This window comes from Crocodylus siamensis, chromosome 10 (assembly GCF_052110815.1).
Source record: "Crocodylus siamensis isolate JL-2025a chromosome 10, ASM5211081v1, whole genome shotgun sequence".
Taxonomy (NCBI): domain Eukaryota; kingdom Metazoa; phylum Chordata; order Crocodylia; family Crocodylidae; genus Crocodylus; species Crocodylus siamensis.
The window spans coordinates 15,317,560-15,335,454 of NC_143404.1; the positions used below are offsets into that span (position 1 = coordinate 15,317,560).

General features: G+C 42.6%; 1 protein-coding gene across 1 annotated transcript in view; it reads left to right on the forward strand.

Moving 5' to 3' along the window:
• Positions 1 to 326: 326 nt before the first annotated feature.
• The window catches only part of RBM27 (RNA binding motif protein 27), a 36,098-nt gene continuing 18,529 nt past the window's right edge, over positions 327 to 17,895 (forward strand). Inside the window, exons 1-8 of the mRNA XM_090064244.1 lie at positions 327 to 528; positions 3,236 to 3,354; positions 5,534 to 5,658; positions 12,885 to 12,976; positions 13,543 to 13,736; positions 14,552 to 14,812; positions 15,443 to 15,673; positions 16,184 to 16,318. Of these exons, the coding sequence (XP_089920370.1) occupies positions 470 to 528; positions 3,236 to 3,354; positions 5,534 to 5,658; positions 12,885 to 12,976; positions 13,543 to 13,736; positions 14,552 to 14,812; positions 15,443 to 15,673; positions 16,184 to 16,318 (1,216 nt within the window). The 5' untranslated portion in view covers positions 327 to 469. The remainder of the gene's footprint in view (positions 529 to 3,235; positions 3,355 to 5,533; positions 5,659 to 12,884; positions 12,977 to 13,542; positions 13,737 to 14,551; positions 14,813 to 15,442; positions 15,674 to 16,183; positions 16,319 to 17,895) is intronic.

Below are 17,895 nucleotides of genomic sequence, written 5' to 3' on the forward strand. Positions count from 1 at the left end.
CTCAGGCATGTTAGCTAAAAACACCCCCTTGTATACTGCTGCGAGACAAACTACAGTTCCCCCTGCGGCAGGGAGAAGAGTCCAAAAAAAACCCCAAACCCTTAAAAAAAAAAAAAAAAAAAAAAAAAAAGACGCGCCTGTCCCTTTAAGAGCGCCCCCTACCATGTTGCACCAGGACTTCACGTGCTGCGTCCACCTAACCTGCTGCTTCCCCAGTGACCCCCGGGGCCGAGCTTCCCGCGGCCGCGATTCGCTGGCGTCGCACAGCGTGGCCCGCTTGATTGGTCGCTCTGCTCCTCGGCGCCCTCCCCCCCGGTAGCCAGCAGGTTACGTTGACACGCTGGTGGCTAGTTCCTGGACTAGGCCTTAGCAGGGGGGAGGGGTCGCGGGCCAGTAACTGCCCCGGGAGCGCGGGCGGGCGGCGATGGTGTCCGCCGTGTAGAGGCGCCGGCGGAGCAGCGAGGCCGCCATGATCATAGAGAACGTGGACGCCCTCAAGTCCTGGCTGGCCAAGTTGCTGGAGCCGATGTGAGTGCGGGGCCGTGGGCGGGGAGGCCGCGGCAGGTGCGGCCGTGTCCCTAACCCCAACCCCCGGCCTGGGGGCTGCCGGGATCCCTGGTGGGGTGGAGGTGCTCGTTGTTGCCGCTGCCCCGGCGGGGAGGGCTGCAGGGGTTTGGCCCTTTCGCGTCCACACGTGGCACGGGACCCACCCCGAGGCCCCCCCCCGCAGCAACGGTGCGACCATGGGCGGATGGGAGAGGATGCCTAAAATGGCAGCGAGAGCTTGGGTTGGAGGGGGGAAGTAGTAAATTTGGTGCATGGCAAGCTGCAGAGACCCCCCCCTTCCCCTCCCCCCACATGAAGAACTTGAACAACCCCCTTCTCATTACCAGCGCACCCAAAACCAACCAGCAACAGCCCCTAAATGTCTTGCCTGTAGTAGGCTCCTTTTGAAGGCAGGTTGCTTTTTTTGTGGTTCTCCCCCCGCCCTTTTGTTGTTCATGTTTCACGGGCGCAGAATAAAAACCGAGGTCAACGTGCTGCCATGGAGCTGCGGGTGTTTGAACACAGTCGAACAAGCTGCAGACTTTCACGAGCGTGGTCTGCTGAGACAGTTCTGCCAGGAAAGTGGGTGCAGGCCGGTGTTGGGGCGCATTGGGGAGTCATGGGGTTTTGCCAGCGACCCACCCACCATGCATTTGTTTGGGTTTTTTTAAGATGACATTGATATTAACCCCTGCTTGTGCTGTAGCATTATTAGAGGTTTGAAACTAAACGTAGAAGAGCAAAGAAAAGGCAGTGTCTGAAACGTGGCTCTGTTGCCTGTTACTAATACGTGTCGTAAGAAACATCATTCACTACCTGGATGCTTTTGCAGTTAGTATTGTCTGGCTTCCTTAGGGAAAATGTTTAGGCCAAAACTTTGAACTGCTTTAATTAAGAGGCAGTAAAAGTTCCTGCTTTTCTTTAAAAGCAGGAAACCATTCTGTTACATTTTTTTTCTTCTTGAAGAAAGTTCTAATAAAATTGAAGTGCCACAACTCTGTTTTGTCGTTTAAAAAAAAAAAACAACCAGAACAAACAGGAATCCTAATGTCAATCGGGCATCATTACTCTCCATCACTTCTGCAGGATCATCTCTGGTCTTTGCTGATTCTAGTCAGCCTTTTATTCCAAGCATTTCCAGACAGCAATCCTTTCAGTGAATTTGAGCTGAAGGCCAGGTGTTTTAGGAAGTTTTCAAGTTGCCTGACAGCAGTGATTGTGTGTTTTACAATACCATGGAGGGAAAGTGTGGTAGAAATCATTTTAGTGATATAAGTACTTTATGAAAGTTCCTGTGATGTAATGTGCATATGAACGAATGTTCCCAAGAGTCAGTCTGAGAGAGATTGAGTCGGGGAGGTAAGGGGGGAAGCAAGGATAAAGCAAAATACATGTGTTATAGAAGGATGGAGGGATTTTTTTTCTGCCACTCATGAGCCTGTATAGCCTTAAATTGCACATGGCGCTATCAGATTATTGCTGGATTTTTGTATATACACTTAAAATACAGAAAGCTTTTTTTTTTTTTTTTTTTTTTTTTTTTTTAATGTGGCCCTTGTCAGACTTTGGAAATAAGTGAGCATATGTACCTGGTTTCACATTTCAGTATGAATGTTGGTACTTTTCAGCACATCATTACAAACACACCTTGCATTTTCAAGTATTTTGAGGCCCCTCTGCCTTCTATAGTTTCTGGCATCCTCGGGAGTTGGTGCTCTTAAAGACATACACATGTTGATACTCATGGGTCCAGTGGGATTGGAGAAATAGTGAGGTTATTTGGTAGTAGTCTGTACGAGCTGTTCACCTTGATTAAAAAAATTACCCTTGTAAATTATACTGGAGGCCATAGGAATACTTTTAGCATTAGTAAAGCAGGTCCTGACTTCTGAACATTTTGAAGTAACTGAACAGTTAATGATAAATGAGGTTTCTTTGGCAATATTTCAGTCTCAAATTAGCTAATAGTAGCACAGCGTTTTTGTGCACAGGGAGGCTGTATGTCTAGCCAGACAAGTGATGTTGAACTGTGGCTGTCATGTTACCTGTGCCAATAAAGGAACTTCTAGAGTTGCCTTTTGCCTTTTTCTTTTACCATCAGAAATCACAGTGGAACAAAAGAGCCTTGTGTACTGGCTTAATTCTTTTCATATGTGCATCTTTGTGGAAAAATCAACTTGATAAATAATGGATGTGATACTTACCTTTTCCAATCTCTTCTTGGTGAAACTGAGGAAACTATTCAGGTGGAAACAGAGTAATAAGTCCACCATGATCAGCCACTTCTTCCCTGTAGCTTCTGTCACTGATGTTGGATAATTACTTGCCGGTGCTGTGGTGAGAGAAAATTAATCATAAATGATAATTTCTGCTTACTGACCTAAGAATAAACACGAAGGGGAAAAGTTTTTTCGGATGTGGATGGGAAAGAGAGGAGGGGCACAAGAAAACTGACAGTTTGTGGTAATGGACAGAAACTTTCCTGCGGTGCCAAAGCTAGGTATAGCCGTGAATTTTACTGGATAGCAGAACATTAAAAGGAGAAAACTATATGCATCACTGATGTGAGGACCACTAGTTTTGGTTATTCTAAATTATACTTATAATGTTTTATGACATGAATGGGATCAAGCTGTATGCCACTAGGAATAATTCTTCCTACCTACCCCCCCACACCTCTTCTTTTTAGATGTGATGCAGACCCTTCAGCCTTGGCTAACTACGTTGTGGCATTAGTCAAGAAAGACAAACCAGAGAAGGAGCTGAAAGCTTTCTGTGCTGATCAGCTAGATGTCTTTCTGCAAAAAGGTACTCCACTGCCAACTTTGACTACATAGTTTAAAATTAAAAATAATAAAATAGCATTTGAAACTTGAACATGCGTTATTTTGACGCAAGCATGATTGGGAGTGAAATTGTTTAAGGGTGAGGAACAGTTATACTGCAAGTTTGTGGTTTTGAAAGGACTGTAAAATTGTAATGTTGAGCACTCTTCCAAATTCCTAGTCCTGTTTAGAACTCAATGGGAACTGTATTCCCACTTAAGTCTGGACCCAATAATATTGGGTACCAACTTCTGAGCGCTTGAAATTCTGACCCGTGGTGGCCAAATTAGTGTGTATATCAGGGTGCGTTTATTCTCAAATGCAAGTCTAATGAAGCCAAAGAAGTCCGTTCCTTCCAGATGTTTGGAGGCTTTCACATATTTGCTCAACACCAGTTGATCAACCACATAGAACCATTCTTCCATAAAGGAATTGAGACTTGAACTTTCAGAAAAGCCCATTTTTTTCTGTACTTCGTTAAATCCTCATCCCTCTAGCATATGCCCACATGCCATGTGGGATTGGAAAGTGGTGTTCTTGGCCCAGTTTAACTTCAGGTTTTGCCAGTTATGCCACGTTTGAAATTGTCCACAAGTATAGATACGGGTATCTGTAAAATAACAAGTAGCAAATGTGGTTGGTGGTTAAATTCAACTAGTCTTTGAATATTGATTGAAAGGTTGTCTCTAAAGAAGTCAAGGTAGGCATTGCTTGTAAGAAATGCGTCATGACGTTTTTTTCTTTTCGTAAGAGGGGATGTTATATCTCCTTTTTTGGGGGAGGTGCATTCAGGGAGCAGGAACTGAAATACTGTTTAGAAATTTTGCATTGTCTACACTCCTGGCTTTCAGCAAGTTCAATGGCAAGCCAAGTTTTCTTATGCTAACAATCACAGAAGCTGCAATGTAAAAAGGACACTGGTGTTTTGATTGTTGTTTCTTAGGCCTGCTTTCAGTACCTTTTAGATAATATAATAATTAACATGTCTGTTGTCTACATGACCGCTTCCACCAGTGAAAGTATGCTGGCTGTAGACCAGCGGTTCCCCACCTCATTAGGCTCAAGACACCTCAGAAAATGTCAGCTCTTAGTTTCTGCTTTTTTGTTTTTGTTTTTGTTTTTTCACTATGGAAAATAATAGAGCAATTCTTCTGTTGCAAAGAGCTTTAGAAAGACCACAAAGATCAGAATGTTTTTTTCATACTATGAGTTCCTATTTGAAATCACTGGGTGTATCTTTGTGAATTATGTTTAGGTGCCTGAACACCTAGCAGTATTAATATTGTACAACACCCTGTGACACCCTAGAGGATCTTATGACACTCCCGGGTGCTGTGGCCTCCTGGTTGAGAACCACTGCTACAGACAACAAAAATGCCTAACATGCCAGGCAAGCCCATTAAAAGACCCCAAAGAATCCATCGGTGAAAGCTGAGTGATCCTGCAAAGATTGTTACTTGTTTTCAAAATATAAGTTAATTTATCATACTGTATGCAATGTTTTATGATTACTGTGTAAACTCCTGGTAAAAGGTATAGATGACTAACTGACTGCAGGTTAAGGAGGTGCATTGTAGCTTGACTACAGGAGCATAGCTTAAGCAAAAATCAGTGTAATTAAAACTTCAGAACCATTGAAATATTTGCTTAAACTTTCTGTTGCTAGTTAGATGCCCAAAAAAACCCTTTGCTTTTAGCAGACTGGGCATGTCATTTCCAGGTTCAAGTGCTTAGTAGTAGCTGAAAAACAGTACCAATCCTCATTTGGGATCTGATGTGAAGTTGGCCTTACTTTCTATTGTGGATGTGTCCACTTCATAAAAATCACCATGGTTATATCAGTCTGAGTAGAAGCCAAAAACAGAAAATGCCTTTGAAAACAGCTATGTATTCCATCCTAGAAATGTTTCCTTCACATGAATTGGGGTATGTTGGCAGGGCATTGTAAAGGTGTTCACAATACAGCTATTTTTGTTCCGTCTTTTTTCGGGTACCTTAGTTTTCAGTGTTGTAATTACTAGCTCATTGAACCAGACCTTAAATTTAGGTGAATTTAAAGAGTGTAAACAGTGCGTGTGGATGGATTTCAGGGGGTTGTTTTATTAGCATACAGTTGATAATAGAAAAAGATGTATAACTTTTGCGTGGGTTTTTCTTCTCAGAAACTTCAGGTTTTGTGGATAAACTCTTTGAAAGCCTGTATACAAAAAGCTACTTTCCTTCCCCTGAACCAGCAAAAGTAGAACTGAAGCCTGCAGGTCAGGAAAAAGAGGAAATCAAAGAGGAGGTAATACTAACTTTCCATATAAATGTTTCTTTTTGCTTCTCAATCTGGCCCCTCTGTATCTATCTCTGTAAGATGCTATACAAACAAACTGCACTGAACAGAATAGTATTCTGTACTGTGTTCTCTACCCAGCAAGATTTCTCTGAAGGTCTAATGTTCTATTCATTTGGGTAAGCTATAAAAATAGGTAACTAACCGACTACAGGTTAAGGAGGTGTATTGTAGCTTGACTGCTGGAGCATAACTTAAGCAAAAATCAGTTAAACTAAAACTTGAGACGCACTGAAATATTTGCTTAAACTTCCTGTTACTAGTTAGTTGCAAAAAAAAAAAAAAAAAAGTTTGCTTTTAGTGGACATGTCATTTCCAGGTTCAAGTGTTTAGTAGTAGCTGAAACACAGTACAACTTTCTTTTTTACACAGTACAACAATTTTATCTCAGTAGAGATCCTCTTCAATCAATGGCATGGTAGATCATTCCTCGTTCCTAAGGAGGATTGAATGTAGTGTGGAGAGGTTTGAGAGATGGGTTGCAATGTTCTTAATAGCTACAGTGGAAAGATAAATGTGTAGATTGCCAAATGTTTTAAATGTAGAAATTGTGCATGCAGTAAAAATACTTAAAAACTGTAGGAAAATTGCCATCAGTGTAACTCAATAGCAAGCATTTCTCTTCGCTCTCTCAGGAAGAGTCTTGATATAAAACAGGGTGTTCTCCATGGCAGTTTGCATGCTATTTTTCATTCTACAGTTCTTCACTCTTTCTCTAATGAAAACAAGTAGTTTGGTTTGGTTCGGTTTTTAAATAGATATATTATACCTATAATTATCCCAGTCATTTTCTATGTGGATTTTTAACTCTTTCAACTGGTCATTGTTATATCTGTGACTCTTAATGTTGATGAATCCCAAAGTTGGAGAATGTCTTCCTATGTGTCTATATAAGCTCATTAGCCCACAGTGCTTCTTAGTGGGGTATTTGAGAGAGAATGCAGTAGAAACGCACAAACTCTCTTTCCATGGACTACTATCATGGTTTGCTAAAATGCTTGACTTCAAATCAAGCTAACATGGTTACTACAGAAAAGAGCTAGCTATGCTTGGATAAAGTCAAATGGGATATATGATAGTCTGGTTCTTCTCCCCCACCCTGCCCTTCCTCACCCCCAAATCCATGTATACTAGGTACTGTTAACTATTAGTATTTTTTCTCCTAAAGTTTGTCCTTTGAGTGAACAGTTCAGAAACAATGCTGAAGAAAAGTGTTTCTGAATAGATCTTTTTTTCCCTACAATTTGTATTCTTGCTTCTGAGCCCATCCATAGATCATAGAAATATCTTGATATGCCTTTTAATATTACCTCTGTGACATTTAAGTGATTGTAGCAAATAACTGTAGATTGGCTGTTTTCAGTCAACCTCCAAACAAGTCACATACCGTGTACTCCACAAATGCACATCTGATAAGTACATAGCTCATTTAATTGCATAACAAGATGCTGGTTCACTTTTTTTGCTCATTGCTTTCAACCATGGTAGGCAATTTTTTCCAGCTCTGGGCTCATGCAGCCTACCTCTAGTCTTGGGAAGGCACATCTTAGGACCCATCCTCAGCCAGCACTTCTCCCCTCAGCACAAGCTACAGGTTTCAGACCCCTAGTTTATAATGAAGAGTTATTTGCATATTGTTAATACATAGGAAGTCTTTGTCCCACTATTTCCTTCCCTCCCCCTCCAATTTTCTATAACTGGATACTTGATGAAACTTATAGGAGCCTTAATTTCAAGGCTTCTAAAATAGCCTTGAACTGACAAGATCCTGTCACTTTCAAGGCTGCTGTTGGAGACGTACGGCATTCTGTGAAACAAGATAAAGAACCTTCATGAAATGTAAAAACTTGAGGCCAGCTGTTCTGTAGTTAATACAGGCACGGGCAAAATATGGCCCGTGGGCTGGATCTGGCCTACAGAGCAATTTTTGCTTGGGCCGTGGCATGTGCCCAGGCGTGCAGCAGGGCTGGGGCAGTTGGGCTGCCAGACTCCGTTTCCCACAAGTCGCAGTAGCGGCGGCATCTCCTTCCAGTGGCTGCTGCTGCTGGCACTGGACCCAGCCCCACTGCCTGGGCACCCTGACCCATCTGTCCCACACTCAACGTTGGGGCGGGACCTGCACAGACAGGGCAGTTGGCCAGGTAGCTGGGATGGGGCCACAGGCTGTTGGGCAGCAGGATGGGCAGGCGGAGCTGGGGAGACTTGGGGATCTTGGGGTAGTGACAGCGTGGGGCTGGGGCTAGGGTAGAGTCACAATGTGCTCAGTGCATATCCCTACCCACAGAACCAGAGTTCTGCCCTGGCCCCATGTTGTCACCACCCCAAGGTCCCAGGGTCTCCAAGGAGACTGGTCAGGAGCCATGTAGGCAGGACATTCTGCCAGATAGATGTGATCGGAGTGCCCTGCCTGCACAGCTTCTAGCCAGTCTCTAGGGAGACCCCTGGATCTTGAGGCAGTGACAGCGTGGGGCCGGGCCACAGCAAAGCCACGATCTGTTCCCTGCAGGGTGGATAAAAATCAATGACTTTTTTTTTTTTAAAAAAAGCCAAAAAAATTGGCTTTTTCATTTAATACAATTTTTGGGGGTGTTTTTTGTTAAGATGCTTTTTTTTTTTTTAAACTTAGTTGTAATTTAAGATATGTTAAAGCTCAAAGATATCATCATGGAATAGGGTTTATAACTTCTAATTATACACTATTTGAGACAATATATTCATGTAAACTTTTTGGAAGTTTTATAAATAGGTCACAACAGGCCACAGACTATATTAGGGGCCCAATCTTATGAGTTTCCCAGAGGCTTCTCTATAGATTAGTGAAGATTAAAGAAAACCACTCTACCCAGTGGGATTTAGTGCTCAGTCTAGAACAGCGCTTCTCAACCTGTGGGTCACAACCCAAAAGTGGGTCACAAGAACATTTCTAAGGGTCACGAGCCTGTGCCAGAAAAGTGTGTGAAAGTGTAGGTTTCCCCTTGCAGGCTGGCAGCATTCCTGCATTTTCTCAGCGCTCCAGCCTGCAAGTGGCTGCTGGGGGCATGGCCAGGATGCAGCCAGGCATGGTTGTGGGAGCAGCCCCAGCAGTTGGATGACGGTAGGGGAAATGTAGCTGGGTGCCAAGGCTGTGGCAGGGCAGCGAGGGGTGGAGGGACTGCACCAGCTGTGGCAGGGCAGTAGGGGTGTAAGGTCATGCACCAGCATAGCCAGGGGGTATTGGTCAGGACAAGCCATTGATCTTGGCAAGTGGGTCCTGATAGGAAAAGGTTGAGAAGCACTGGTCCAGAAAATCCCATTAAGCATGTCTGTGATGCTTTGTTTCAGTTCTCACACTGTTGATTTGTGTCTCCAAAGATCATAGGTATACAAAGTTCTTTGGGTAGATGTGATATCTTTTATTTGACCAACTAAATAGTTGGAAAAATTGTTCTTTGCAAGCTTTTGGGCACAAACACACTTCTTTAGGCATAGGGAGAGTTTGTTGTCTCCAGAGAGAACATTCTTGCTAACAGAAGTATATGGAGATGAGCTATAACAGGCTGATTACCCACCCATCAACCATATTGTGTCTCTGCAAGTTTGTGTACACACGGTCAAGCCCTTGCCTTTCTCTAAAAGTTCAAAATTTCTAAGAAGTTAAATGAATAAAGGATCTCAAACAAGAGTGCACCTTTTGAAGAAAACAATGGTTAAATTGAGGCTTCCTGACCAGTGATTTTAAATTGTGTTCTTAAATCGTGATTTAAATTGGTTTGCTTTAAATCAAATCCACCATGGTTCCCTGCATGCCCTTGTCCCTGGAACCCGCGTGCGGTCACAGGCATGTGTGGACAACACATCGCAGCTCTGCCACGGGCCCCAGCTACACGCTGTCACCACCCCATGAATGTGCCTTGTGACCCTGGCCTTGCCTGCCCCTCCTGCTCCTGAGCACTGCCAGCCTGCCTGCAACCTCATTCCCACAAGAGTTTTGGTGAGTTGTTGTTGTATGGAGAGGAGTGGGTGCCGACCTGACCCACAGCACCTCAGATAATTGTCTGCACCTGAACTAATGAGTGTTATTGATGTTGAGTTTGGGTAAGTGCAGACTTAGGGTAAATGCATAGTCTTTTTGCACTTAAACAGAGTAGTGTTATAGTGTTTCAGAAAGGTCAGAAGCATAACTTAATAAACTTTAGACTCATAACTTAGCTCTGCAATAGATAGGATATCACAGTGTCTCAGGACGTTCTCTTCACATCAAAATTTACACTTGTTTAATGCTCTTTGACTTTTGGTGAAAAGTTCACTGTCTTTGTAGCATTTTTTTCTGTTGGTGCCACAACATTAATTACAATAATTCATATGAAGCTAGATCTTAAAATGGCTTCTGTTCAGTTAATTTAGGGACTTTTTTTTTTTTTTCCTGAACGGAGTGTGGGTCCCCAGTACATAGTATAATAGCCAGTCCTACGTAAGGGTTATCTTTACATAGATTTCATAGACCTTAGGGCTGGAAGGGACCTCAGAAGATCAAGTCCAGGCCCCTGCCTGAAGGTCAGGAAGTCAGCTGGGGTCATAGGATCCCAGCAAGATAAGCATCCAGTTTACTCTTGAAAGTGTTCAGTGTAGGTGTTTGAACCACCTCCGATGGCAGGCTGTTCCAGGCCTTGGGGGCTTAGACAGTAAAGAAATTCTTCCTTATGTCCAGCCTGAAATGGTCTTGAAGGAGTTTATAACCGTTCAACCTCGTCATCCCTTGGTGCGCTCTGGTGAACAAACGTTCCCCCAGATCCTGGTGGTCACCCCTGATAAACTTACAGGTGGCCATCAGATCACCCCTGAGCCTGCGCTTTTCCAGGCTAAAGAGCCCCATGGCGCTCAGCCTGTCGTCGTAAGGTCTGTTTTCCTGACCTCTCTGATCATGCATGTGGCTCTCCTCTGGACTCTCTCAAGCTTCTCCACATCCTTTTGAATTGTGGAGCCCAAAACTGGACGCAGTACTCCAGCTGCGGCCTCACCAAGGCCAAGTACAAGGGGAGAATGACATCCTGGGATTAGTTGAGAAGCATCTATGGATGCAAGCCAGCGTTGTGGTTGCTTTACTAGCCACAGCATTGCATTACAGGCTCATGTTCATCTCGTGGTCAATAATGACCCCCAAGTCTCTTTCTTCTGTAGTGCTGGCCAGCGTAGCACTGCTGAGCCTATAAGGATGCTGCAGGTTTTTCCTCCCAAGGTGGAGAACCTTGCGTTTTTCGGTGTTAAATACCATCAGATTCTTGTCCGCCCATTTGCTGACCCTGTCCAGGTCAGCCTGGATCGCCCTCCTGTCTTCTGGTGTGGATGCTTTGCCCCAAAGTTTGGTGTCATCGGCGAACTCAGCCAGTCCGCTTCTGACTCCAATGTCGACATCATTAATGAAGATGTTGAACAATATGGGTCCAAGGACAGAGCCTTGGGGGACCCCACTCGTCACAGGGCACCATGATGAGTGACTTCATCAATTAGTACCCTCTGGGTCCGACCACAGAGCCAATTCCCAGCCAGCGGATTGTGGTGGACCCAAGGCCACAATTTAAATTACTATAGAAGATGACTTGCTATGCATCTCAGACTTGCATGTTTCCTGTAGATGACGTTATCCACATCTTCAAAATTATTTACTTCGATGTAATCTTGATGTAAGCATGGTTCATAAGAAAAAAATAAATACAAAATTTTCTGAAAGGCTGTTGCAGTAGGGCTGTGCAAAATTTCACCCAGTGTTTTGTTTTGATGCATTTTGAGCTTGAAACAGTGAAATTGTTTCAAAGGCTTTTATTTTGTTTCAGCTTTCAAATGAAACAAAGGCACTCAAAACATTTCAGGTTTTGAAACCAGACTGACTTGGCTTCAGTGCTGGTCCCAGCTGGCAGCAGCAGCCTCCTGTGATCTGGTAGGCCAATCAGGGGCCCTCCCGCACCCCCAGGAGGGCTGCACAGCTGTGCTGAACTCCTCCCGGGGGTACAGGCCCCCATCCAGCCTGCTGGATGACAGGAGGCTGCTGCTGCCAGCTGGGACCAGCACTGGGCCCGGCCCACACCCAGCAGTAAGAAGATCGGTGCTTCTGCTGGCCCTAGCCAGCAGCAGGAGCCTCCTGTCATCCGGCAGGCAGATCAGGGACCCACACCCCCAGGGGAAGTCTGGCACAGCCCCTGCAGCACTCCCAGGGGTGCAGGCAAGCCCCCGATCTGTCTGCCAGATCACAGGAGGCTGCTGCTGCTGGCTGGGGCCAGTGGCAGAACCGATCTTCCTGGCACGGGCTGTGCCCAGTGCCAGCCCACAGGAGGCTGGTGCTGCTGGCTGGATCTGGCAGGCCGATCAGGGATGGCCCCCCGCATCCCCAGGAGGGCTGCAGGGGCTGTACCGGACTCCTCACAGGGGCGCGGCCCCTGATCGGCCTGCCGGATCACAGGAGGCTGGTGCTGCCAGCTGGAACCAGTGGCAGCACTGATCTTCCTGGCGCTGGGTGCGGAGTAGTCTATGGGCGAAATGTCAAAGCAGTTTCGATTAAATGAAACAAAACAGTGCTTTTGAAACAAAACAAAACTCGAAACGAAATGCTGTTCCATCAAAATGGAAGTCGAAGTGGAACGGTTCTGTTTCGCACAGCCCTACGTTGCAGCTCTAATTCTGCTATCAAAATTAATAATTTATAAGTGGTTCATTGTTTATAGAAAAATGGGTGCAAATAAACTTTTAGAGTACGTATTGAGGGAGTTCATGTCAAAGAGGCTTAAAAAGATGTTAGAGATGACTTTTTAAAAAGCAGCTTTGAGATTTGTTAATACCAGTAACACATGTGACCTGTGTTTTACAGGGACTGTTTATCACCTGTAAATTCTAGAATTTATATCAGTTATAGATCAGCTTTTTAGGAAAAGCTCTACTTGCTCTGTGGAGTTGATCTTATTTAGAAGCTTTCTTAGTTAAAGTAAGGAATCCTTCAGTCAATTGGAAGATAGAAAACCATTAACCCTTGAATATTCTTAACTTTCATTGGCAAGCAGTAATAATGGAAATAAACTGATTGTCTTGGATGTCCTATTTTCCCAAATAGCTGTTACTTTAGTTTGTACTAAACCTTAATTTAGTTCTTGGCCATCTTCAAAACCTTCTGGACATTCATCTTTAAAAATGATTTCTCTGTCAAATAGACCTTTCAGGAGTCACTTGAAGAAGAGCGAGAGAGCAAGAAAAAGAAGCATTGTAGCCCGCAGAAAAACCGTTCGGAATCTAACGAACAGAGGTTAGTATTTGATTTGGTCACGAGAAGTTCAAATCTTCCTTTTGCTTGTTAGCAGACTGTTTTTGAAGCTGGATTTTTACCTCTTGGAACAGCCATTACACTTAACGTGGGTATTTCTTCCCCTTTTCTACCTGCTATGAACTACTGTACTTCATCTGTGACACGGAGTAGCCATAAGGTAGAATTTGTTTTTCTGTGAGAACATAACGGTGTGCAAGTGACTGAAGAGAGAGAAGTCTTGTCAGTCTTATTTTTTTTTTTTTTTTTTTTGGGTAGTGTGCTAATTTTTATATACACCATTAACAGCTTTTCCAGAAGTTTGTTGTTTTGTGCTTTTATTGCTGTCCATTTCTCCTTTTGCCCTCCCAAATTCTTCTTGTATTTCCCCCCTTCAGTTTTTACAAATAGCCTCGTTTTGAAAACTCTTATTTTCTGTATAGTATGGCTGGATGCTGTCTCAGATATGATTGTCACTAAGTTGGGTGTGAGGAGAGACATGATGGACTTTTAATGACTCCAGATTTGATCAAGGGCTTATTTTTCCTCTTCATATGCATATTTTATAGAACCAGAGAGAAGAAGAGAGATGATGGTAAATGGAGGGATTATGACCGATACTACGATCGGAATGACTTATACAGAGACAAATATGATTGGCGAAGAGGCAGGAGTAAGAGTCGTAGTAAAAGCAGAGGGTTAAGTCGAAGTCGCAGTCGCAGCAGGGGTAGAAGCAAAGACCGAGAGGCAAACCGAACTATCGGTAAGGAGTAAAAGTATTGTTGCAGTGATTTATTGTAATATGAACAGAAATTGGACATCTTTTAAATGTTTCATGCTGCTCACTAAAGACCTGTCTGGGAGGTGTAGAGGCATAAAGCAATTAAGGAGCTGCTCTTCAGAGTTGTATAGCTAAGGGAATTAATTTTTTTTATAAACTCTATTTTAATTTATTCACAGGTGTATTCCAGTAGATATGTGCCCTTGGTATTTTTGTGCTGTGGATAAACAATAGTAAGCTTTGTCAACAGAGATGCTGGTATCTTTTGGGGAAGATGTATTAACCTTGATTTGGTCCTGTAAATTGTTCCCATTTTGCGGGGAAGATTTTTCTCTCCTTAAATGGAATACTGGTATCCTGTGATCCACTGGCCTCTGGCAGGGAATCCAGAAACTGAAGTGATTGACCAAATGAAGAGTAATGGCTTTTGGGGCAATTTTCCATATAATGGTATCTTTTTGTTGTTGTTGTTGCTGGAGGAAAGACATGCTTTACTTTACAGTTACGGGAAATGGGTTGGGGAAGGAACTGTAGCAAGGGAATTGTTTGTGGCTTTTTTTCTTTAATGAAGACCTCTGATGCCTTGGGTGTGGGTCTACTTCTAGTATTAAGAAATCTAATCTTGCAAGAACAGCTACCATATAGAACATAGATTGAAGGACTGTTTTTCTTTTCTTTTTATTACGGTGTGAGGTTCATTAACTGTCTAGGCATTCCATTATTTGCAAGGCTCTGATGCACTGAACAAAAGTATGAAAACTAACCTGATTTATTTTGCTTCATTGTTGTTGTTAAAGCTGAGCACAGAGAGAGATCAAAATTCAAGAGTGAAAGGAACGATGTGGAGAGCTCATATAACCCAGTGTCTTTGTCGCCCAGTAACTCTACTGAACAGTATTCATCTGCACAGTCTATTCCCAGTGCTGTTACTGTGATTGCACCTGCCCACCATCTTGAAAACACAACAGAGAGCTGGTCAAATTATTATAACAATCATAATGCTCCTAATTCATTTGGTAGAAACCCTCCACCTAAGAGAAGGTGTCGAGATTATGATGGTAAGGTTCTTAGTATATCTTCCACCTTCTTCCTAGTGCCTTATTTCTTACCTCTCCTATGTAATATTTTGTGACTGGGGACAGGTGTGTGTTTGTATGTATATAATTTTTTTTTCACTGCAGGTGGGCAGCAAATTAAGTTTTTAGGGGTACATGGGGCATCTTGCTCATGAGATACAGGTTCATAAATGCATTCTTGCTATTGGGGAAGATTTAATTTTGCTGCAAACCGTTGCTTAAAATTTGACTTTCTGGCACTGGCCAGGGATGGATGAAGTTTGCTTGCAGTTCTGGGTTCATGTCTTGGCAAATACTTCTGCAGAATTGCTTCTGACTGAAGAATATAGTGTATGCTTGACACAAACCAGGTGGTATTTCTCTGCTTTCTGTCACAGAGCATATAAAATGTTCATGCTGATGTCAAAAGAGTTGAGATTATTTGCCTCTGTGCTAATTATTTCATTTTAAATTCTAGTGTGGACTTCTTTTGTTCCATGATTATAATATTGGTTCCAAAATATATTAACTTAATGTATCTCTTGTTTAGTAACAACATACCGATGCCTAGACAATTCTTATAGTAATCGCTGTTCAACTGGACAAAGGGTAACGGAATTACTGTCTTTACAGAGCGAGGATTTTGTGTCCTTGGTGACCTTTGCCAGTTTGATCATGGAAATGATCCTTTGGTAGTAGATGAAGTTTCATTGCCAAGCATGATTCCTTTTCCACCGCCACCCCCAGGACTTCCTCCTCCTGGCATGCTAATGCCTCCTATGCCAGGCCCTGCTCACAATATGAGAATGCCAGTTCCACAAGCGCATCCACAGCCTCCACCTCCTGTTGTGCTCCCTGTACCAAGTAAGTTAAAGCTTGAAAGTCTTTCTGTATTACTTAGAAATATATATATGGTACTAGTTTGAACTGAAGTGAGCTGAAAAGTACCCAAGAAAATGGGATGCTTTAAACACAAAAATGTTTACTTGTTCACAAAAGGTTTCTTTTCCATGTAGTTCTTGTCTGAGAACAGTAGTCCTAAACAGTTCAGTTATGATTTCTTGCCATTGTGGTCTTGCACTGAGCAAGATTTTATTCCCTTGGTAAAATTGAAGAAGAAGCTGCTGTACCAAATATAAGCCCTCACAATAACTGATTATTTCCAGGGGGAAAAATTACCTTTTAGCATTAAGCTTTCTTCGGGTGGGGGTGGGGAGAGAGAAATAACCAAAGTGTGGCATCATATGCTTAATGTTTGGGGCTTTTTTTTACCTTGAAACCAGATTACAGCTTTTTTTTTAATCTAAACTTTATAAATGTATACGCAGGTAATTCTATCCCTAGTACGTCTTTCTTTCTCTTCTGGTGTTATAGGACCACCTTTAACACAGTCAAGTTTAATAAATAATCGTGACCAGCCTGGGACAAGTACAGTACCCAATCTGGCAGCAGTGGGAGCAAGACTACCTCCTCCTTTACCCCACAACCTACTGTACACAGTATCCGAACGTAAGAAAACAACATTTTAGTATGCTTGGAATGAAGTGAAATTAAAATATGCCTTCTAATGCGTAGAGATATAATTATCCAAACTGAAAGTGGCCAGTCTGATTTTTTTTTTTTTTTTTTTCTTTTTGTGTACCATACTTCCATGCATTGTGCAGAAGATGACGGCATCACATAACTGTTCAAAGAATAGTATTTAAGGGGAGTTTTATTTAGGTATTGCATACTTGTACCAGTGCAACCATAGTTTGAGCCATGGGAAGTGAGTTTTGCACCTTCAAGGAGTATGAATAACCTGAGTGAGGGGATTAAATTTGTTGGTCTTAATATTATTTTCATAGATTTTACTTAAATCTACGCTTAAATTTAAGATTGAGAAATACAAAGTGATCAGTCTCCTTATTGCAAAGCTCCCTTGAAAGCCCGTGCTCCTTATTACATAACAAATGAAAATGTGCTGTATAAAATGCATACTGGTATCAAAGTAGACTACAATACATTGTAAACCACGAGTCAGGTAGACCAAATACATTGGTAATGCTGAGCAGGATGGAAAGAAAAGACTTAAGTTATGTTGTTTAATCATTATTATACAAAAGATCAGAGGACGTGTCAGTCTACTATGCATCTCTTACTTGTGTAGGATGCTTGAAAGCAGGTATCTGGTCATTGGATAACCACAAACCATCAAGGTAAAGCTAGCATCAGCTACAGAATCTGTTGGTATTTCCACACGTTTTGTAATCTTTCTAACTTTTTTATATCCATTTTTAATTATTTTTTTTTAACAGTCAAACGTAGGGTTTTTGTTTTGTGTTTTGTTTTGTTTATTTAATACGACTGTTTTAGGATCTTGTTCAAAGTCTCTCCAGTTGAGCTTGCAAGTGATTCTCCTTGTTCTGAAGGGCATATAAGTGACCAGTTCACTTGATTACCTTGTTGAAACCTTTGTTCATTTGTCTGCAAATTCTTGTGGCTTGTGCCCCGCACTCCCTCCCTCTCCCCCCCAAGATATGTCCTTCAGGTACAGGGTTTCTTTTCATGATTGATGAGTCTGTCTTAATTCATAGGATATTATTGACGCTGGGACACTACATAATTCTGCTGTCCAAGACATTCTTGGAAACCGTCATGTCATACTCTTGAATTATTGCTGTTATTAGACCAGCCACTGATTTATTCACTTGCAGTCATATGTGAAAAATCAAATGAACTGTGGGACAATTCACACATGGTTAATGGCATCCCTCAGCAGAATCCAGAGCTAACTTTCTTTTTCAAACATCCAAGTCACTCTTGCTTATTCTGTGACAATATATTTTAGAGCTTATAGTGAGAGTGAGGTGTATTCTCAGCAAAATGAGAAATGGGCTTTATAAGCATACTTAATGTTGAACTAATCCCTCCGCTTTAGTAATTAGCCTTCCAAGCTGCACAGTGATGACTGGAGGCTTTCCAGTAGTTTACTCGGGTCTAGTTTCGTGTGTGTATTTCCTTTATAGATTTGGCAGAGGGGGACATATCCTTGAGTTGAGCTTTAGGATAGACTTTATTACTTCTCCAACTTAGTTTTTCTTACC